The following is a 23293-nucleotide window of genomic DNA, read 5'->3' as shown; positions in this document are numbered from 1 at the left end:
CCTCCAGTGGCTGTATTGCTACTGCAACATTCATGTAAGGGTTGTGGTAAAGATGGAAAAGGATAAAATGTCTTGTCTGAATATTACTCATGGCTAAATATTTTCCACAGTTTAAATCACAGATATAATACATACTGATTTTTATTGTACAAATTGAGATTATTCCATTTTTTGGAGCATTCTTGACTGTGTAAGCTGCTGCTGAAATAAAACGCTGTTTCAGTCTCACAGAGGAGCAAAACTTTGCTGCTGTGCTCTGAATACAGTACTTGGCTTGATTAACAAGCATGTCCTGACTAGGGAGATAAATAACTTAATGAGGCCCAGAGCTGGGGGTAAAATTCTTTCTTTTTATGGTTGTAAGCAGAGCACAACAATGATTCATTAAGCAAAGCAGAATGAATTTGATTTTCTTTGTACAGTGGCAGTGCTGTGTAGTCTGGGGACATCCAGACAAGGAAATCTGTCATACTGACGAATACTTTTGAAGGGCGTGGTGGGCGTAAGTGCTTAATATAGTTCATGTAATGGCTTGGAAGTGGCTGATCTATATATACAAGATAAAAATAGCACTATTTAATGCTGAAATTAGTGCCACTGTGTTATAGCACAAACTTCCCTGCTTGCTTTATACAGTGTGTTTGCATCTGTACATGCTGCTTTTTAAAGGACAGTAGTGGTAGTAACAGTTCACCAACTTACCAAATATTTTTTGTTAAGTGGTGGATTCTGAGAATTTGCCAATGTGTTGATTATATTTACTTTTATTTTGGTTTTGGTTAACTACTACTGACCTCATATTTTCAAAATTAAATTTTACTTGCTTCAATTTGTCCTTATTAATCTGGACGTGGATTGGAGTAGTGTTGGTTGCGCTTTCATAGGTTCTGCAAGTGCTTTTGTAGTTCTTCACCAGTCCAATTTTCTGGTGTTAATGAGTACATAGTATTTCTGTAAAGTTCCTAATTATCTGGGAGAATTCCAGCTGGGTTCTGTCATGATGGGCCTGTGTCATCCCTTATGCAGATCGGGTGGTGATACTGCCTAGCTGGAGGTTTTAGAGCGTGCTGACTACCTTTAAGGTGTCTCTTTCCTGCCCCATGAAACTTGAGATCTTCTGATCTGGTTGTTACAGGTCTCCATGGTCACCTGTCATGCCTTGCTTTATGAATCAGTGTGTCTCTATTGAGGCCTTTAGTTTCTTCTTTAGATTCTAGGTTTTGCTGTCTTTGCAACAATTGGTGAGAATCCTCCTGATAATTCTTCAGTGATGCTTCTCAGAAGACCAATTGCTTAGTTACATATCCCCGCTTAAGTCTCCTTCCTCACCCCTTTCTTCTTCCCTGTTCTGCTCAACTTAACATATCCTGAAAGTCTCAAAGTGTTGTCCTGGCTTGTTAGCTAACTTTGAAATGTCGTCCACTTGCCAAAGCTTGCATTAACCTTGTTGCTTGCTGTGCCCTTCTGAAGAGGATGCTAGTAAAGGTAGATGGGCCACATTCAAAATGAGATTTACATCAAGTCTTTAACAGGTAAACCTAGTGTTTCTAGTATTAAAAAGGATTCATGACTTCATATATCAACTTCCTAAATATAAGCTTACCTTACTGGCAGAAGCTATTTGGCAGATTTATGATGGCCAGGCCAGCTCTACCAAGTTTGGACAATCAGTGGGATAAAACTGAATGGTGGTTCATGCAACCTGTTACTGCCTTGGTCTGGTAAGTTAGCTACCACTTGGGTTTTTTAGGCTGTTTTTTCTTCAGCTTTGCTGTTTTACTGCTAGCATCCTTAAACATGTCCTCTATGGCAAATCAATAACTGAAATCATAGTAAATCTGGTTATGTGAGTATTTGGTCAGAGGGAGACTTTTTACTGGCGTTTCTTTCAAGATTCTTTGAAGCAGACTCCTTTGTTCTGATTATTCTAGTGCATTGATCAAAATTGCCAAATGGTACCAAAATAGATGTTTGCTAACGTTGTTATCTTGTTTATCCAGTCCTCCTGTGTTGCTTCTTTCATGCTTCTGCTGTATTCTACTCTTCCTTGATTTCTGTGCTGTGATCTGTGGTGCTTTTTTGCTGCTGTTAGGAGAGCATCATATTGGGTATTACAGTAAACCAGACAATATTCCAGTTGAGCTCAAGGTTCCAGTAGGGAGCACTAGATGCTGCAGAAACATCTGCTGCTGCAGCAGGAAGGTACAGTATGTAGATTCTTTTAAGGTGACTGTGTATTGAGACCTCCTTTAAAACCAAAATAGGTTTTAATGCAATAGTTTGCCAAAAACTACATATTTCTTACCTGTTACATCCTTGACTGGGATACTTTTTGTCCATGTTTTGTCTGTGCTATAACCTGGCGGCGGTATTGTGACTGCGAATAACTTCATTAAACAGTCTTCTGATTCAGTTTAATATAGTTGACATTTTTTTTTTATTGAGAGTGTATATTTTGGACACTGCCAAATACAAGAATTTTAAGTATGTTCTTAATAGTACAACTAGCTAACTCAGTACAAATATCTAACATAGACAGGGCAATGCTGAATTTAACTTATGTTGAACTTAGTGGAGTTGAAGACAGGATTAAACCTAGTTTTGTTTTGTCCTTTAATGTGACTGACTTGCCTTTCCTGAAGAATTAATGTTCAGTTTTCTTACTCTCTAATACATAAAGCCAGAGACAACTTGCTCAAAGTCCGATTTTATCGTTTGAATTGCGTTATATCCCAGACATAGCAAGTTTGTTAAGATTATTACCTTTGCATATTAAAAATTAAACAAAATTTTAGTGTTTGCATGTTAAGATGAGTTGAGAACCACTTTATTCTGGTTTTTGTTCAGGTATGTATTCTACATACGTAGGTATGTATGCTACAGGGGGATTCTGTAGCAGAACAGCTTTATTGTCCAGAGGGCTCTGATTTTCCTTACTGGAGCAAACCTTGTCAGAATTGAACCAATATTGTTAAAATTGTTTTAATTACAGCTGACATTAATAAAAAGGGGAACCGTGACTTTTGCTAAATGGCCTTGACAGTATGAGCTATATAAAAAGCTTTCACACTGACAAACCTGATTTCCTTCTGTGATGAAATAGCTCGTTCTGCAGATGAGGGAATAGCAGCAGATGGTTTTCTGCCTGACATCAGCCAGACCTTGGACTTCGTCTCCCGTAGTGTCCTTATAAATGGTGAAATAGTCCACTTATCCAGGCAATATAATGAGGTGGCTGAGCTGTGGGTCTCAAAGATTTGTGCTTAGTAGTACAAAGTCCAGATGGCAGCGGGCTACTTGTGGCATCCTACCAAAGCTTGACACTGGAGCAGATACTCTCTAACTTCTTTATTAGTGAACTGGATGAGGGGACAGAGTGTATCCTCAGCACGTTTGCAGATGATACCGAATTGGTGGGAGCAGTCGACACATGGGAGGTCAGGGAGATGACTGAGAAGGGACCTCAACATCCCGGGGGAATGGGCTGACACGTAATTCAGCTAAGGCGAATGAACACAAAGCCCTGAGTGTGGGAGAGAGTAGCCCCATGCACCAATAGAGGGTATCTGGGCAGCAGCTCTGCGGACACCAACCCAGCCGTCCTCCTGAACAGCCAGCAGCGTGCCCTTGCGGCAGAGCGCCAGCTACACCCTCAGCTGTACTAGCAAGAGTGTGGCCAGCAGGTTGAGGGAGACTAATGTCTTTATTAATCCCACAGAACACATGGGACTGCATCTAGGTACTGGGGGGGGGGGAATCCCAATAAATGGTAGTCAGACTCAGAAACAGGTTGCCCACAGAGGCTGTCGAGTCTCTGTCCCTCAGGGTACTCGCAGCTCCATTGGATGTTACTCCAAACAACTTACTCTAATGGCCCTGCTTTGAGCAGGGTGTCAGACAACCAAAAGTGCTGTCTGTTACTCTGAGCTTTCTGTCTGTTATGCCCCCCAAGAAGCAAACAGCAAAATTGATGATCTTAATATGACAGGCTGCAACCTGCCATAGTGTAGGAATTAGTTTGCAGTCCTTTAAGCTACCCCAGGCTTGACAGCAGCGATCCAATGGTGACATGGTTTGGATGTTGACATGAGAACCTATCATGGTTTAACCCCAGCCGGCAACTAAGCCACACACAGCCGCTCGCTCACTCCCCACCGGTGGGATGGGGGAGAGAATTGGAAGGGTAAAAGCGGGAAAACTTGTGGGTTGAGATAAAGACAGTTTAATAGGTAAAGAAAAAGCCGTGCACGCAAGCAAAGCAAAACAAGGAATCCATTCCCCGCTTCCCATGGGCAGGCAGGTGTTTAGCCATCTCCAGGACAGCAGGGCTCCATCACGCCTAACGGTGACTTGGGAAGACAAATGCCATCACTCCCAACGTCCCCCCTTCCTTCTTCTTCCCCAGCTTTATATGCTGAGCATGACGTCCTATGGTCTGGAATATCCCTCGGGTCAGTTGGGGTCAGCTGTCCCGGCTGTGTCCCCTCCAAATCCTTGTGCCCCCCCAGCCTCCTCGCTGGTGGGGTGGGGTGAGGAGCAGAACAGCCCTTGGCTCTGGGTAAGCACTGCTCAGCAGGGATGAAAACATCTCAGCCTTACCAACACTGTTTTCAGCACAAATCCAAAACACAGCCCCATGCTAGCTACTGTGAAAAGAAAATTAACTCTACCCCAAGCAAAACCAGCACAGAACCTTACTGTCTACTCCACCTTTATGTGTGTCTGAGTCAGAGTCCCCTGGCCCTGACTGAAATGAACGGAAGCCTTTTGTACTTTGGGTGGTGGTGGTTATTCCATCACTCTGAGTTTTATTTTGAAATCACTGTTTGTAGGTATTTATGTGGCAAGTAGGAAAACAACTTTTTGATTGATGAGTTTTTGGTGTATAAACAGTGTCTTTAAAATGCGTAGTTCATATTCCTTTCAGGACCATGTGAAAAGTGGTAGCCTGAAGATACCTGTATTGGCAAGGTGGCAAAAGAAAGGAAATGTAAAGCTGTTCCTGATAGTAGAGAAGTTAAAATAAAAGCTAGTACTTTCAAATTTACTTGCTTTAGAAGCTGAACTGTAGAGGTGAATGTCTAAAAAAATGAGTTTTCAGTCCCTTAATTATGAATTTCTGAAAAAAAAGTAAAGTATGATGTTCCCAGATATGCTCTTCTGGCTTCTATATTTGGAAAATAGGAATTTAAAATTAATCGTATGGTGATACCGTAGGGGGGAGGTGTCATTCATAACATTTTTGTATGATCAGAGAATGATTGTGTGTGGAGTTTAAGTTCCAGTTGTTAATGAAACAATAAATCTTAAGGAAAAAAGGCATGCTTTGAGAACATGTAATTCATATTAAGCAGATAGATGTAATCATTAAGAAGGATAGTCTACTAGTGAGGAATATAAAACTAAAAACTTATATTTGTTCCTGAATTTGGGGTTTTTTTTTTTTCCTTCTCCTAAATAGACTTTGCTGGAATATGCAGAAAAGTGGAAAACATCAGAAGACCCTCTGCCCCTGTTAGAGGTGTATACAGTGGCTATCCGAAGTTATGTTAAAGCACGACCTTATCTTACCTCCGAGTGTGAAAATGTAGCCTTTGTGCTTGAACGTTTAGCACTGTGAGTATATTTTTCTGTTACTAAAACCAACCTGTATGCTATTAACTTTTCACTGCGTAAATGGTTTCCCAATCCAGTTCACAGTTTATAGAAATTCTAAATAGTTTGGGAAGCACCTTCCTTCCTCATGGTGAATGCTGTATGGGAGAGAGAACATCTTTGGTTGTTGGAAATGGGGCGGTCTTGAGAAGGACTCCTGATCTAGGCCAAGCCAACATCCCTGGCTTGAAACACTTAGCTACTGTTGATCTGCATGCAATCTGAAAGTGCATCAAGTTACACAGGCTGTTACAGGGTTGGACTTGAATGATAAATCCAGTGTTTTTTTTAAATTGGTGTTCTTTTAGAGAGTTTGCTTTAACAGTTTTTGCGAGAGTGTCCATGACCACCTTTTCTTTATATGTTCAAAGAAAGCAAACTGTTTTGTGACTTTGGCATTTCAAACAAATAACTATTTGGATACTAGAATAAAGAATTGTTGATTGTACATTTTAAAAGCCAAAAATTGCCTCTAATAATATTCCCATTTGACTTCCAGAAGCTGTATTGAACTTCTACTGTGTCTGCCTCTTGATTTACCTGAAAATAAATGGGAAGAATTTCAGGCTTTTGTGCAGGTGAGTTTGATTCATGAAATGAAGACTTAATAGCTTTTAAGGTTTGGAAACCTGGGGATATTAAGTATGTAGCATGTCTGAAGACTTGTTTCCTGGTGGCTAATAAAGATCAAGGCCTTCAGCTGGAGATCCTGTGTACTCTGCAGTAATTGCTGTCAGTCATATCATCTGTCTTGTTCATGTAGCAGCTGTGGAGCATGTAGCATGTTCTTGTCATTTGTTCATGTAGCAGCTGTGGAGAAAAAAAAAATATTTTCAGATACTTGAAAGAACGCTCATGTTTTAAAAGGTATTTGTCTATTAACACTGTTAGAAATGAAATAATATCATATAAGTCATTCTTTACTATTTATGGCTGTACATTTGAGACTTACTATGAATGAAAGATCTGTTGATACTGCAGGATTGTTAGATCTCCCACGGGGCACTAGCTGGTTAAGGATTAGAGCTCTGCTTTAAAGAAGGATGTTGAAACAAGTTCTGCTCCTCAGTATTTATCAGAAATATGTAGTGGGAGGTCCTGCCTACAGTTTAAAAAAAAAAAAAAGTGGGGGTTATAGAGAAGGAAAGAATAATAGTGAAAAAGACCAGATACAGTTACCTCAGGATTCTCAGCCTAAATAACATAGGAAGATGCAAGGCTGATTTTGAGAGTAGCATTTTGACTAGCAACTGCCTGATATAAATCAATTCTGTTTGGTGCTGGGACGTTCCACAGCCTTCAGAGCAGGTGGAAAAGTAAAAGAAAAGTGAAGAGAGAGGTGAGTCCTTTCTTTTTTTTAAGGACCAGTGTTGTTTGTGCATTGCTATTTAAGCCGCAGATTTTCACAGGTACTTAGTTTGCTCCCAAGCATACATCTGCTTCCAGAGTTTATACTAGTATCTAAATGCAGTAGAAACTATTTTAATTGATTTTAAGACTCCAGCCTGCCTTCATCATATTTGCATAGAACCATGCAGTGAGGTCTTACACCTTAAATCTTTTGTCTTTACAAAAATATTTTTTTCAGTGTCTCCAGTGCAAAAAAATTGAGTTGCTGAAGAGTCTGAAAAGTCTAAGAGTTTAGGCAGCTGGTGCCAGACCAATAAGTGGACCAGAGAATTTGCTCATCCATTTTTAAAAGGGAGGCCTATTTCAAAATATAGTTTCAGAAATTTAAGAAGTAGCCCTTTTAATAAATCTCAAGGCGAGTTTGGGGCACTCAGTCATTTTGGTTTCTCAGCCTAAATCTTGGACAACAGAGGCAGAAGTAAAGCCTCTATAGACTGAATATTAAGATTGTTTTGTTATGCATTTAACTCTTTATCTGGTAAGGGGGGATTTTTTTGACATAAGGTATAAAGGAGTATAAAAGACACTCTGAATAGCTCTTTTTAACAATACTTTGTTTTTTAAAATATATTCTTCAGGCGGCTCATAAAAACTTGATGGAAAATGGCAGCCGGGAACTGCACATTTTAACTACACTTACACAAGAGAAGGGAGTGTGGAAGAACCCAGTGTTGTGTGGTATTCTTTCCCAGGAACAGTTGGATCCAGATAAAGGTAAAATTTAAAATGATGATTGAGATAAAATATGCCTCATTTTTGTAATACTTTGAAATATTATCATCATATATGGAAGTCTTTTGTTGAATATGGTTTATGTGATAATTTATAAGCTATATAAATAAATACACTTGTAGCATTGTCTGAATTATTAAGACAGTATGTTCCTAGGAATATACAAAGAATTTAATGTTGGTATTTTGCATAAAAGGCAATCATACCTGGAGATCTCTTGCCATTTTCTTTATAAACTGCATGAAGGGAGATTACATACAGGCTATTTTATGATGGGGTAAGTTCAGTACTGATATACAAAGATTATTTGACATAAAACAAAAAATAAAAAATACTTTTTTTTTTTTTAATGAGAATGGCATTTACTCAGTTATGAAATGCAAAGAGGGCCATTACTGAAGATTCGTGTAGACCAGAGTGTTGAGAATGGCTAACAGCAGTTGCATGGGGAAGAGTATATGATCAGCAGAGGCTTACAATGATATTTTCCTGATGTATTATTTCCATTGTTAATGATTTGCAGTTCAGAAGTGGTATACTTTTGTTAATAAGTTTTAGCTGGTTTTTTGATTCTTTGCCTAATTGATTTTAAAATTTGTATGAACCGCCACACCTAAGTGTCTATAGCAGTTACACAGTTCTCACATCAAGTAAAGTAGTTCCTCTTACTGTCTGCCTCCTTTTAGCCTGATGCCTGCTTATTTCATGTGATATTCTCTATTTATTAAAAAGTAAACTATTCTCTGGTCTTTTAATGAATGCATCATAAGACATGATTCGTTAGACTGCTGTCATATCCCAACTTCTCTCTTCTGTAGTGCCTATTCCATACTATCTTCTAGCTTTACTGTCCCATTCCTCATATGGGTGACCAAAGGTTTATTCAGCAGTCAACATGTAGACGTACTGATTTTCTGCCTCATTCTGCATTCCTTTCATAATATTTCCTAACATTAGACTTGCTTCTTGACTGAGCATTGAACCACTGTTTTCTTAAAACTGTCTGGTTTAGTCCTGGTTTCTTTCTTGAGGAGTAGTACCTATTTCAGTGTTAGCATTTTCCCCTAACACCCAGCCTATTTTTTCTGTATGTAGTTAGGATTGCATTTTTCCCCATGAAAATCACTTTGGGGTTTTAATCAACATTTTAATTTTGTCTGTTATGCCATGCTATGGAGTCCTGTCCTCTACAGTCTTTTACTGTTGGTATGTTTTTACTACCCTGCTTTTATCAGCATGTTTTGTCACCTAGTTCTCTACCCCCCTTTTCCAAATATTTATAAAAATGCTGGACAGCAGAGGTCCTGGTACAGATCCTCAGGGAGCCCACTGAGAGTTTGTTTTCTTTTTCTTTTTTCCTTTTTTCTTTTAAGTGATAATTTATCTGTATAAGTATCTTCTTTTTACTACCAAGATAGGTTGGTATCTTTAGGGGTTTTGAGGGACTTCTTTTAATGCCTTTAGAAAATTAATTGGATCTCCTTTATTCATATTATCACAAATCCCTCAGATAAGTCCAGTAAATGTATAAAGTGATTTATTATTTTTTTTACAAGAGCCATGCTTACTCTTCCACAAGATTTGCATTTTGCCGCTTCTTTTAATAATTTTTTATGCTTCTAATACAAATTTTGGATTGGTATGCAGTTCTCAGAGTCCCCCAGAGTACTCTTTTACTAGTTTCATATCAACCACCTTGTAGTCCTCTTAACAGTAAGGTACGTCTAAGAGAGAGGTTTAATTAATATTTTACTTGCCTTATTTGAGGTTTTTTAAGAACTCCCTCATGAATCTGGTTTTGATGACTATTCGTTTTATTAGTGTTTTCCTGTGAAGTTCTTTATGGACATTTCAGGATTCCTGTCGCTCCTGAATGCTGTTTACTCAAGGATGCTCCTGCCTTGGACTTGACTGACTGACTCCTGTTACAGTTATTACTTGTATCAGTGGCAAGATTGTCATACTACGTATCCATATTTTTGTTACTCAGTTGACAAGCTGTTCTCTAGCTATTGTCATCCTCTGTAATACTGCATTGTTTTGTGTCATCTTCTTGCTAATTTGAAGGATATTTTCATAATTTGAACAGTATTTTAGTAATACCAAAACTCCATTGCCCGGAGAGCTGCCTTTCTTGTCTGTAATCCAGCACTCCCACTGGCTACCACTTACCCTCTTTCAGTGGACAACTTTCTCTCAGCAGTCTTCAACCTTAACTCCAGTATAACAGTCTTTGGAATATTTGTAAACTTCACTTACAGGATTTTGGTTTTGTTCTTTGTGTTGCCTTTACCATTTGCTATTTCAGAAGTTCCCAAGTATTTAAGTAGTCAGCTTGTTACACTGGATGTTATCATTTGGCAGATTTGGTCAGCTCGGTCTTTGAGTAATGGTTAGTGTAAACATTTATCTGTTGGAAATGAAACAACTAGTTGAGACTGGGGGTGTTTTTCCTAATATCACCCTCTTAAGCTTTTGTTGCCTGTATTTGTTTCCATCCTTTCTTCATGTTTATTTTATTCAGTCTTGGTAGTCTCAATTATGACCTATTCAGAATAATTGTAACCTATTCAGAATCTTTGACGTAACTGGATATCTGCTGAATTTTAGGTCATTGATTATCCCTTCTTGAAGGCCTCTGTTGTTGACACCTGAAGGTCAGTTTGCCTCTTTGTGTCTCCTGTAGGAAGCACAACTAGGCGTCTGTTTCATCTCAGAGACAGATCCTTTTCAATTCCTCTGTTTTCAAATTGTACAAACTCAGGACATAGTGTGAGAGACAAGTTCATTTTCTCTGACCACACAGCACAGCTGGTTTGTTCTCATTACAGTCAAGCAAATGCAGGCTTCTCTGAACTGGACTGTTCTCTTGCTCTCCTAGTTCTAGGAATGGACTGTTGCATGGGTTCCAACTAAATATGAGCAGCAAGTACTCACTTCCAAAAATGTTAGGGAGGCTGTTCTCTGAGTGCCATGTCATTAAGTAATTGCCTTACTCCTGACTGCCTTGGGTACAGCTCAGTTTTCTGATGAATGTGTGTCTGTAAGGATTCATGCACTAAGGAGCTCAAAAAAGTAGAGGATGGATACCCGTTTGTTTGAAGCACTGACAAGAACAGCATGCCTGTTACTGATTTATTTGCTGATGGGTATTACTGCAAGATGTTCATACAGTACTATGATGTAAAATAGTAAAGTCTGCCTGGAACTGTATTGCAGGAACTAATGCATATGGTAGATACAGATTTGTGTTTGTGTGCACACAAAATCTTCTCAGATCAGAAATATTCTCCAGCCACTTGATTTGTCGCCTGCTTGGGTGACAAACATTGGCATTGCCCTGGATTTTTAGCCCATCTCCGACCATGAATGTTGGGAAACCTGGCTTAAGTTACCAGATTCTGTGCAACAGATGTCACCCAATAAGAGACTCTCCTCTTGTAATTGTAACTATTGTAATGCTGATACCCTACTTGAGTTGTTTCTGAAGAAAATTTATCCCTCTCCTCCTGCAAGTGGAACATTAGTGTTGTCATTCAGGGCTGTGCTTGTTCCCCAAATGGTAGTCTGTTTTGTATGGAGGACTAGCCTGGAAATGGGAATTTGGATTCCTAATGAGCTGAGGAATATATTTTTTTCTTATTCTTGACTAGTGACTCCAAAGAGAATTTATTTGCAGAAACTGAATTGTCAACAGGGTCTTTGGATGTCATTTGTGGGCCGCCTAAGTGGACATCTGGAGTTGATAGCACTACTCATGGCTGCCATCTGAGAGATCTTCTGAGAGAAACTCCTTTTGAGTTTCCTGAATTTGTTTCGTATTGTGTCATGGATCAATCTATATTCATTTGAAGAATTCCCAGGCAATCTTCCACTCCCTCAGAGAGTTCGTTGCCAAAAAGAGAGATCCTTTCCCCGGTTCCACATATCTCGTTGTTTCTTGCTTCTGTCCCACAACAATTATGTGACTAGGCCTGCAACTTCTTGATTCAAATTTTGGTTTCTCAACAGTATTATCTCTTAAAAGTGTGCTCAGGAGCTGTAAACTACTAGTTTGTTCATGTGAATTTTCTTCTTTTTCCACCTAAACCTGTCTCCTGTGCCTTTAAAGAGTGTCTGTCAAATTTTGAGTTTTGTCTGTGTAGCATCATGGACTTTTTAGACTTGAGAGATCACCTGAACTTATATGATCTCATTGGGTCATGAGGATAGCAAAGTACCAATCTTCCCAAATAAAATTTCAGAGATCCTTTATGAGCGCATTGGTAACATTCTTTGCTGTGGAGCACCATTCAGCCAGTTTCCATTGACTTCAGATAGTGGGAAAAACTAGTCTCAGTACCAAAGCAGAAACAAATCTGGAAAGATATCCTAGACAGGTGAAAATAAAATACCTTATCCACATTATTAAATTCAAGGTGGCAGTATTAGCTTTGATCATTGACTAGTCTGAAAGTAAATGGCCCACCTGCTTTAGCACTTGTTAGCTGTTTTCATATTGCTATCAGACGTTGCATTGCATTTGCATCTTGACTGGACCTGCTACTACTTCAGGTTTCAGCTGCATGACTGCTTTTTTTCTTGAGATTGCATATGATGAACAAGAAGCACTTGTACTTGGAGAGAGGAATTTTCCATGTTTCTCTGCTTCATTAATTGGTTAGGGAAGGAAACCTTAGTAAGATAGTCTTAGTTCTTCACATGATAGTGAATCTTTTGTCTTACTGGCCTCCTGAACTACCAGGTAGCTTAATTTGAGATCAGGACTGATTTTAATCTTGAATTGAAGCTGATCTGAATTCATGACAACCAGAATTTATGTTTCTTGAAGTTGTATGGCTAATGTGTTTGGCCTTATTGCTTAGTGTACCAAAGACTGAAAGTCAAAGTATGCCTAAGTGGTTTGGGTTATGTGGTAGCCTATAAAATGTTAAAACACTCTACTACTGCACTTCCATCTTCAATTTCTGTCAGTGTGGCTTGTGCTCTTTAGCATGAACCTGTTTTTCCATCCTCGAGGTTGTCATTTTCTTGTAGTGATGGTGAAATCCTTCAAAGCTGTCACTGGTATCTCCTCAGCTGGTACTAAGAGTGTGTGGTGGAACTGTCCGGAGGAAAAGGATCTGAGATAACCCTACAAAAAGCCAGGCTGCTGCTCCTTTTTTTTATCTGATTCTGATTATCCTTAAAGATTTAAACCTCGATGCCAAGAATTAAGTTCTTGAATTTTTCATAAGTTTAAATGTAGTAGGCAGACTCCTGAAGTGTGTCCCACCAAAAAGAGGTTCAAGGATACAACCATCACTATTTGGAGATTATGAAGGTGGATAAGAGGCAGGTTAGAATTTAAACAGCCAGCATGGAACTATTTCCAATAATTGGAGCATCTGCCGCCAGAAGCCAAAAGATACCAGCAGCCTCACTTTAAACAAACAAACAAAAAAAAAAGTTTGCATCCTGGGTATATTCAAAGCAGCCACCTGGAAATTCTTTTACCGTTTCACCAGAGAGTATGCCATCGTAGAAGCATCAAGGATTGGTGCTGCATTCAGCAGAATTGTGCTGAGATGTTGTTTGCATGAAGGATTCTGAGACCCAGCTCCAGGTAAATATGAAAGTATTGAGTACAGCTCAGAGTCACCCACAGTGTGAACGCACATGTGGACTAACACTTGAAGATGACTAAAGAGGTTACTGACTAGTAACTGAAGTTCTTTGAGATGGGCAGTCCACATGTACATTCACCTCCTGCCTTCACCGTCCTTGGCCAGAGCCAGGTTGAGAAGACATAAAGGTCTGTGGTAGATTATACCTACCCAAGAACTGGCGAAGGGTAGAGTAGTAGGATGATGAGTGCTTTAAGTAAGGTAAAAATTCTTTGCTTTGTGCTCTACAAGTCCTCCAGTCAGCCAAAATATGACATACATGTGGACTGTCCACCGTAGAGAACTTTTTACTACAGAACTGTGCTTGCGGCTTATTCATGTTCTTGTGTGCTACTAATCTATGGATTACCTTTTCTCTTTTTTCGGTTCATGTATGGTATAAGTATTAACTGTAATAAAGGTTCATAGTAGTTCTTGCGGGCTTCACATAGAATCACTTGGTAGTATGACCTGAGACTCCAGCTATGGGATTCAAGGGAATAACAAGGAAAACGTGTCTAAAATGTTAGATTCCAGTATCTCCAAGTTTATTTGCCAGAATTAGTAGTTCATAGTACCATCTGTCAGATGTCATCTGCTTGTCTTTTTTCTCTCATGTTAGTTCTGTAATTTTGTATGAATTCTGCACATGCCTTGCGCAAACATAAGATTGTGAATTTTAATGAATGGTGGAACATTGCACAAACCCGATATTTAATAATTTTTTCAAGAATCATGCTATTGATAAACTAGATCATTCTCATTAAATTCTTCAATTTTTGTGCTCATAGAGGTTAACTGACTTGTGCTGAAAAAGCACTTGTGCCTCAAAGCATTTTTGTGAAGTTATATTTGTTATGGTAAACTAACAATTTGTCTACAATAACTTTTGAAATAGACATTGCACTATAAAATATATTTATAAAACGTTGAGAAAAAAAAAAAAATCTTAAGACTCTTCCCCACCATAGACTTGCTCCTGCAACCTCAGCACTGTTTTTTGTCTTAAAATGTACATAGTTCAGTTACGAAATAAATGTAATTAAAATTTGGGTTTTGAATGAGCTTTGAAATGTAATGATTATAATCACTTGGATTAGAATAAAAGCTTAAGAGCTAATATGTAGCTTTAACCCAGAGGTCTTCCTGTGTCTTGTTGAGAAGATAACAGAAAATGTTCTGATGCTTATGCAAGGTAGGCTGGCTGAAGCAGTAAATGCTAGAGGAAGAGGATTACTGAGGACTAGCAGATAGAACACAGTCTCTAAAATATTAAATTCAGTAATTTAATAATACATCAGTGTGAAACGCCTTGGGTTACCAATATAGCATAAAGTCTAAGGTCTTCCTGTATCTTGTTACAGAAATAAGGTAAAATGTTCCAATGTTATTCCAGGAAGACTAGCTGCAAATAAACGCTGTGGGTGAAAGGATTACTGGTACCTGGTAGGAGGAAGGGCAAGGCTAAAACTACTGAATGTAATTAATCACTGGGTCTTTTGTGGGTTGACAAGAGTATGAGCGTTTTTTATGAGGCATTGGTAATGACATTAAAAGAACATTTATTCTGCTGCTTAAAAGGCAGATGTCCGCTGATAAACATGAAAATGGTTACCATCTACCAGTTGTCTGTTAGCACGCTCTAGTTTTCCTTTGTTCCTACATGAATAAAAATCTGGTCATATCTTCGTTGACGTGGAGAGAGGAAGAAAGAACTCGTATTTGACTGAATATTCTTACACATCAGTGAGCCATAGCTGATCATTTGTAATAGTGCACAAGGATCCTGAACAAATAACTAAGAAGTTGGTTGAAATGACAATTCAACCATAAATCTGAAAATGCATGAAAGATAATGATGGGGTCTAACAGGCCTGATTTCTGCAAAAGGCAATATTTTCTGCCCTAAAATTCTGCGCACTGGAATGGTAAAGAAGAAAACGGTTGACCTAATTTCAGTTGCAAGATGGGCTTTTAGTAATACCCTGTATAAGTAGCTAGAAGAAGGAGAAATCACGGGATAAAATGAAAGACAGTCATGAATCAAAAACTAACTAGGATGTGAGGAAGCAAAGAATAAAATGAGTTGATCTTTTTTCTTTCAGTAAACCTCATGTTCAGTGTACTAATACTCCAATTACTAGAGAGGTAATTAATTTTGCAGATGCTGAAATTACTTATTTATTTCATCAAGACCAAACAGGACTTTGAAAGTCAAGAAAATATAAATTAGGTGAATGGGCAACAACATGATCCAAGTGAAATCCAAGGCTAGTAAATTAAGAGGAATATAGTGAATGTTTCTATCAAGATGTGTCAGAAAGTGAGCACTGCAAGTGCCCAGAGGTTTCAGGAAGGGGTGATGAAAATTCTCAAAAGGGTAGAAAAAAATCTCATTTAGAAAAGATCAAGATTTTACACTAACACTGAGAGAATATGAATCTGCTGGTTTTCCTTAAAGAATGGAAACAAAAAACAGAAGAAAATTCTGTTGTTTTTAAAAGATGAGGGAATGTGTCATGAAATTAAGATGTGGATAATTGAAAACCAGAAAGATTTTTCATGCAGTGTGTGACTAGTTTGTGGAAACAGTTGTCACAGGGAGGGGTTGATGTCAAAAGGATTAAATAAAATTGATTGTCTCTGTGTCTGTCTAGTTTTAATAACTGTGACTTTAAATATTTTGGAGTTAGTACTAAACCTTATGCTTCAAAGCTGAAGCAATTTTGATCTTGAAGATCTGGATGAGACCTGAGCTGTATGTGTGTAAGAGTAAGAACATTAACCTGTGCTCCCCTTTTTTGTAGGATTCTTACGCCTTCCACTGAAGCACCTAGAGTTGAGTTGTTAACATAGACAGTAGAGTTTAAACTCTGGTAGCAGCGTAGCTACAAAATACAGTTGAATAAAATACAGCCATTCCTTTGTCTTTGAGTTTTAAACTATACACAGTCAAATGTATACAATATAGGCCTCTTTTTGTCAGAAACTTATTTGGCTGAAAAACTTCTAAAGGAGTTTGACTGCATTCTATGGATGCGTAATATGAAATATTTAACACCAATAGAAAGGACTTCAGATACTTCGACGCTTGTCACATTTGTCCTTTCATAGCAAGGTCTAAAAGGCCTTTTGTCTTTAAAAGGCAACTATTAGCAAAGGTGTAGCACAAATGTGTAAAGAAGGATGTGAGAGTAGTGGCTTTGTGTTGTTTGTCTTTCTGTAGAACTATAATCAAATGGTATCTAAATATTTTAATATTTATATGCTTTCTAAATCTGTTTTGTGTGCAGCTATTTTGCCAAGAAATTAGAATGACTTAAAACCTGCAAGTAGATCAAAGGTCTGTAGCAGGGAATCCTTATAGTAAATAAGTACAGTTTTCAAAGATGCTTTTCCTTATCTTTGCTTCATACCTTTTGTACCTTTTTTTGATTTGTATAAATTTTAGGGGTTAACCATAAATGAATAAATGCCATCTGTGAACTCTGTAACCTGCTGTGAAATGCGTATGTAATATTTTGGCTTGTTTTTCTTTGAAGTGAATGAATTTTTAGTGTTTGAAGGCCCTGTCCTGCTGGATATGCGTATTAAGCACCTAATGAAAACAAAGCAATTAACGCAAGCTACTGCCCTGGCAAAACTGTGCTCTGACCATCCAGAAATCAGTGCAAAAGGCAATTTCAAGCAAACCTACCTGGTCTGTCTTTGTTCAGGATCACCAAATGAAAAGCTAATGGAAGAAGTAAGTAAAAAATGAATAACTTTTTTTAGACTTATTTCTTTAATGATAATGAAGTCACTAATCATAGGCTGTCTTTCTGTAGAAGAGGTTTTTCCTTTAAAATATGATCTAAAATATTTTTGGTATTCTGTTTTTTCACTTAAGTCACTTTTAAACTGACTAGTAATGACTTGATTAAAACACTTGTGGATGTGTAATGTTAGGTCACTAGTAGGCATTTTCTGGCTCTGCCACAACTTTCTTTGATTTTGCTTGAAGTATTTTAAAACTCTGCCTCAGATCTTGTTAGTAAGGTGAAGATAATGGTTTTCCCACTCTTACTATTTTAACTATAGCTTTTTGTGTGGTACCTAGAATGGGGCCCTTTAGATGCTACTTTCAGTTCAGAGAATAAACGTAACCTTTTTTGACCCAAATTCCCGGGTGAAATTGAAGGTGAAATCAGATATTTGATCTGGTTTGAAATACAAAATCCTTCTTATTTAAATACAAAAGTCAAAGAGGAGATGACAGCTTTGCTCTTCTGCATTCTTTCAGGTGACATCTTCATTTCTCACCCCACCCCAAAGTTTTATCTGAGCTTTTTCCCTTCTTAAAGGAAAACTAACTGCAATTGTCGGTTTTCTTGACTGTCTGCATCTCTGTGCTTTTTGTCCCTGTCATCTTTTTATGTTAATAATAAGTATTGAGCATGTTGAAATTGATCTTAAAGGGATGAAAACTATGCAGTGATCAGAGTTGGAAAAGTTTCCTACCCTAGGTATAGACTAAATTCTAAGGTGACAGCTTCTGACTGGGCATGTTCTTCCGATGCTCAGTAGGATCAGATCAGTCTTGCCCTCCCAGCTCTGGCTGCTGTAGGCCCTTCCAGAACAGGCTCAAGAGGAGCTGTGACAAGGCTGTGCAATCTCCTGTTTGTTTGCTGAAGAGTTTCAATGGAACTTGGAATTTGTGACCCCGCAAACATGCTTCCTTCATTACTCAGCCTCACCGCGCTCCCAAAGCAGAATGGGCTCAGTCAATGAATGAACTGTGAATCCCGTGGACAAAAGGAATGGGGTAGCCTTGTTTCTTAGGATGCCATAACTTACAGATAAGTTCAAAGTGGGTTATCACAGAGGACCTAATTCAGATATTTCCAAACCTTGGATTGCTTGGGTTGCTTAGCTTTGCAGCTTCAGCTGCAGCATGGTTTGCAGTATTACTAACTATTCTGGAAAGTTCATTTATTACCAAGAGAAGGCAGTTATGCTATTAACATGTTAAGATGGATTTCTGAACTGAGAAGGATAGTCGTTTTGTAGTGTGAGAACAGTAAGAAAATGGGAAAAAAAGGTAAACCGTAAAGAAGTACAGCTCATTCCTTAGTGGTATGGAAATTTTGATATCCATTCAGAATAGGCAGAAGAGTAGCATTTGAGCTCATTTTCAGCTTGGATTAGTCTAATAGTTTGCTTCAATAATGTGCAGAATGCAAATCTGCAGTATGTGAAATGCTAGACTGACAGACTTGATGGCTGGACCTGTACAGACCTTTGCTGGAAGCTGGGTCCCTTAGGAATTCTGAGAGGCTGGAAAAACATTTCAGAAAAAAATTCCCTTTATTGTAAGTTCAGTTTCCCATACTCTTCCCTAAGCTTTTAACTGATGGTCCCTGTCTGAGATAGGGCGCTGAGCAAAGCAGACCTTCAGTCTAAATTGGTATTACAGTTATGTTAATCCATCCTCTCTGAGGTCTTGAGAAATCAGTTTTCTTTAGAAGATGAATTTGAGGTTATTAAACCTCAAATGATGTTCAATGAAGGGTTATTAGTGTATTTACAAAATGTCAATTTAGAGGAAAAAATGAGTTGCTGTACTCTTCAAAATTGTAGGTTGATTGCTGGACCAATAGCTGGATACCACGGTGCCCAACCGAGCTGTGGCTGCCACCTTACCCAAACTACCAAACTAGCTGGGTGTTTGGGTGGGTGCTTCCATTTCTTGCTTTGGGTGACCTTGTGGTTTCTCAAGAGAGCCTTCCAGCAGTGCTGTTGCAATGGTCAAGTTATTCTTCAACTGCCAGTGTCAAAGAATAAATACCAGCATGTCCTGTCAGATGTGCTAATTGATGTAATCAAACCAGTCTGCTGAGAATCAAATTAGACAGTAGTTGTTATAACAAGTGTGCTAATTAAGGACTGATACAACTGTCTAGTACTACAGGGTGAGTGTGGTTTTTCTGTTGTTTTGCTACAAAACTAAGTGCTTCCATCATTGCTTGAACAAGTAAGTTACGTTGCAGAGACTGTAATGTTCTTCTAGAAAAGCATTCAGTTGACCTGCTTCTTACTGTACAGCTTCCCTTTTCTTTTTATCTTTGATTTTTTAAAAATGCTGGAACTTTCACGTTAAACTTCCAATTCATTAGTTGCTCAGCTGTTGTATTAAAGCAGTAGTAATGTCAGTGACTAGTAAACTGGGTTAGAGTTTCAGGTAATAATCTTATTGTGTTAGGCTGCAATTTAAAGTTATAAATCTGCTTATTACAATTATCATATGTATGTAATATATATGAATAATTAATGTACATTAAAATTTTTAGGTGACTGGGACAGTAGCTACACAAGTCTTAGTCTGAGAAACAAGTTTATATTCACTTTAATAAAACAGTTTTTCTGGTGGCATAATCAGTTTTGACACTCTATCTAGAAATGCACTGATTTGCTTTCAAGGTTATCTCTATCTGATAGAGTTAAATATTCACTAAGTTCTAAATCACTGTCTTTTTGCAAAGGATCAGATGATTGTGAAAATGAAACCACTTTCTTAGTCGTGGTCTTGCTTTCTTTCCTCCCTTCTAGATTGCAGAAGTGGATTGCAAAGATGCTCTAGAAATGATCTGTAACCTAGAATCTGATGGAGATGAAAAAAGTGCTCTAATTCTATGTGCAGCATTTTTATCTCGCCAGCTGCAGCAAGGAGAGATGTACTGTGCCTGGTGAGTTTGAATATTGTTTTATGTCTAGTGGAACAAAAATTAGTTTTGGGAAGATAGAGCTGGTACATAAGCCATAAGTTAACTTTTCTTTAGCTGATAAAAATCTATGAGCTAAAGAGGAAGGAGATGAGGCTCTTGGAAAGCTAAAAAAAGAAAAGAAAAAAGTATTTGATGAGATTAGTTTCCATTATGGGTATTTGAAGGCTGCATGTATGATGAGGCATTTACAATACCAGTAGCTAGTTAATAATTTTTCTTGACAACAATCTTACACTGTAGAAATAAGGAATTTAATATCTGCAGGCAGCTAGTCAGCATTATGTCAACATTTAATGCATAAGTACTGTTCCCATCTGTCCTTATTTCACAACACAGTATTTCTTTCTCTAACAAACTTCTAGAAAAGAAGGAGCTCTTTACTACTCTAACCAAAATAATAAGCTAGATGAAGATAATTATTGTTTGGGTCTTGCTTTCATTAATGTGGGAACAAATAACTGGTCTTTGTTGGCAGATACTTGAGCTGGTAGGCTCTGAATTTCCAGCTGCTAACAGTTGGGTTGTACTTCCAAACCTGTACAATTTCTGAAGAATTTGCTTTGTTTGTGCACCTCCTTTTTATGTGCAGCAGCAGGAGAACATCTGCTAATGCAGGATTTTGCTTAAACAGATTCTGCTAAAGTTTTGGGGGTTACACCATTCCACAAGGTACTAAATACTCTTGGCTATTTATACCTAAGGAGGAATGAACTAGTGAGTTAAGCTAGATACAGTAGTACTATTTGGCTTTGGGGGCTAATTTCTCACTAAATCACAGTTAGATTCAGCTCTTAAAGCAGAGCAGCTGAAGAGAAATGTATCTACCACAGAGAAAAGCCATCCTCCTGTAGCTATTAGTAATTACTAAGAATTCAGAAGTGTAAAATTCCAGTCTGTGGAGTGAAGAGTAAACTACTTAGCAAGACTTTTTTCAAGACCACATCATGAGTCTGTAAATTATGTGGCATGAATTGTGGTAATACTGGCTTTATTCTGATCTGTCCTTCTGGAATTGAGTCATTGTAATAAACTTGAAAATTAGATACTAATAGTGTGGGTATATTAATAAAAAGCTTTTCTCTGTAAGATAAGGTATGAATAGATTGGGATTTTTTTGCCTTTCCCAAAGACAAGAGAGAAACTGTTCTCAACCTTGCATTTCTTGTGATCAGATTAGTGGTTGTGTTGCTGGCCCTGAAATATTGTTCTCTTGTTCTAGGGAACTGACTCTTTTCTGGAGTAAACTGCAGCAAAGGGTAGAGCCTTCTATTCAAGTGTATCTAGAGAGATGTCGTCAACTTTCTGTGTTAACTAAGACTGTTTATCACATTTTCTTCCTGATTAAAGTAATTAATTCAGAGGTAAGGATACTCCTGAAAGAATATTTTTGGCACTTTTAATGGAACTGTAATCAGGAAAATTTATGAAAGCTGCTTAGACATCCTGTCTCTTTGTGTAGCAACAGCTTTGGGGCGATTCTAATTGGTTTTAGGAAAGGCCCTAGCAACTTCCTTCTGCAGGTAAACTGTAAGTTGATCCATTTTGAGTCATTAAAGTTCTTTGTTCCTTTGGAAAAAAAAACTTGAGGGATAAACAGAAGAGCTGGATGCCACAACTGAGATGAAGGAAAAACTGAAGGTGAGGTTATAGCCTCTACTATTGTGCGTGTCCTCTAAATGGGGTATTTTGTTAGCAGGTCCTAACATTCTCTTCATTATTTTCTGTATTTCAAATATTTCAGAAAATGGAGAGGAAAAGCTTATGAGGAGAGGAAATAAAGGCTGAATATTAATATATAAGAAAATTACAGAAAGTTTTAAAGAAAAATCCCCCAACACCCACAAAAAAACCCCTTTTGAATTGCCACTTAAGAATGCAGTTTGTTTTGATAAATGAAATACTTGCCTTTTGTGGACTTAGATCCAATGTTGTGTTAAAAACTCTGTTAATCTTTCTCAGCTAACCTTGTCATCATCTAATTTTCCTAGTTTCTTCTCTTTAGTGGCTGCACTATTTAATGTTTATAGCTAAATTGAGCTCTTGGAAAGCTTTTAATTGGGAGATTTCTGTAACTCGGTATATTAATTGTAAGAATAAAAATTCCTTTTTTCCTTTTGCAGTGTTCTGGTATGGCTAATCATGGGCTTCTGATCTTAAAGATTATTTTTTCCAAAGATCTGAACTAAATTGGAGTTAGAGAGGGGGAGGAAAATAACTTTCAGAGAGTCTTATGATATTAAGAGCTCTGTCTGCTCCATGCCATACTGTTTTTTCTCTAGTGAGCTGTGGATCATTTTATTGATGGCAGAAATTGGAGACCACGTGGGCAGTAGACTTGTGCATTCATAAATTCGCTGGCCTTTATTTTCATGTATACCACAGCCTCTCTGTGCATCCTTGGCAACGTAAAGGGACTGTAAAGTGGACATAAATGTAATTTACGTTGCCTGAGGGTATGAATGAGAAAAGACCACATGACCTTTGGAACACTTAAATGATGGAACATTTAATTATACTTACTCCTTTCAGTTGGAGCGAAGCCACGTGTTCAGTTGAGGGCGGTTGACTTTGAAGTGGCATAATCTTTAAAAATAAAAATAAATCTTTATGCCTTAAGTGATTTCCAAATTATAGGTCTTTTTGAAGATCACGTGCTTCCCTTACTTTAACTGTAGCACTTTTTACCATTTGAATTCTACCCAGTGTTAAGTTAATGCTCCATAGAAGCTCCTCTCAAATAACTGTGACACAACCGGCAGGCTTTCTTTCGTGGAAAAGGCTTAATATGGCTCTAATATAAACTGAACACCTGTAAAATACAGTCCTAAAGTCCTCAAACTAGACAGAACATACAATTAATTTGTGTTTTAGTTGTTTGTAAACTTTCACATTTTTATAGTAGCATGAAGACAAATTATGCAACTTAAGGAATAGCATCTAAAGACAAACCATTATGTTTCTTAAAGGAAAAAGTATTGTTATAAACTCCAGGTGCATTTTTTCTGACACTTAAGGTTGAAAAGTGATACCTCGTATTTACAAATATAGAAAGGGTTATGATAAGTTGACTTACTAAAATCAGTCTTG

At 37.9% G+C, this 23293-nt stretch overlaps 1 protein-coding gene across 2 annotated transcripts in view; it reads left to right on the top strand.

Annotated features, from left to right (window-relative positions):
- ZNF292 (zinc finger protein 292) overlaps positions 1-23293 on the top strand; it is a 56492-nt gene that overhangs the window by 24419 nt on the left and 8780 nt on the right. The window contains exons 2-7 of one of the 2 annotated variants that reach the window (XM_052781547.1): positions 5462-5616; positions 6155-6233; positions 7644-7779; positions 16985-17187; positions 20031-20167; positions 21426-21567. In XM_052781547.1, coding sequence (XP_052637507.1) covers positions 5462-5616; positions 6155-6233; positions 7644-7779; positions 16985-17187; positions 20031-20167; positions 21426-21567 — 852 coding nt within the window. Of the gene's footprint in view, positions 1-5461; positions 5617-6154; positions 6234-7643; positions 7780-16984; positions 17188-20030; positions 20168-21425; positions 21568-23293 lie in introns of those variants that run through there. The other variant, XM_052781548.1, reaches the window with a different exon arrangement.

This window comes from Harpia harpyja, chromosome 3 (assembly GCF_026419915.1).
Source record: "Harpia harpyja isolate bHarHar1 chromosome 3, bHarHar1 primary haplotype, whole genome shotgun sequence".
NCBI classification, from domain to species: Eukaryota; Metazoa; Chordata; class Aves; order Accipitriformes; family Accipitridae; genus Harpia; species Harpia harpyja.
The sequence above is the reverse complement of the archived record's forward strand: the minus strand, read 5'-3'. Positions and strand labels throughout refer to the sequence as shown.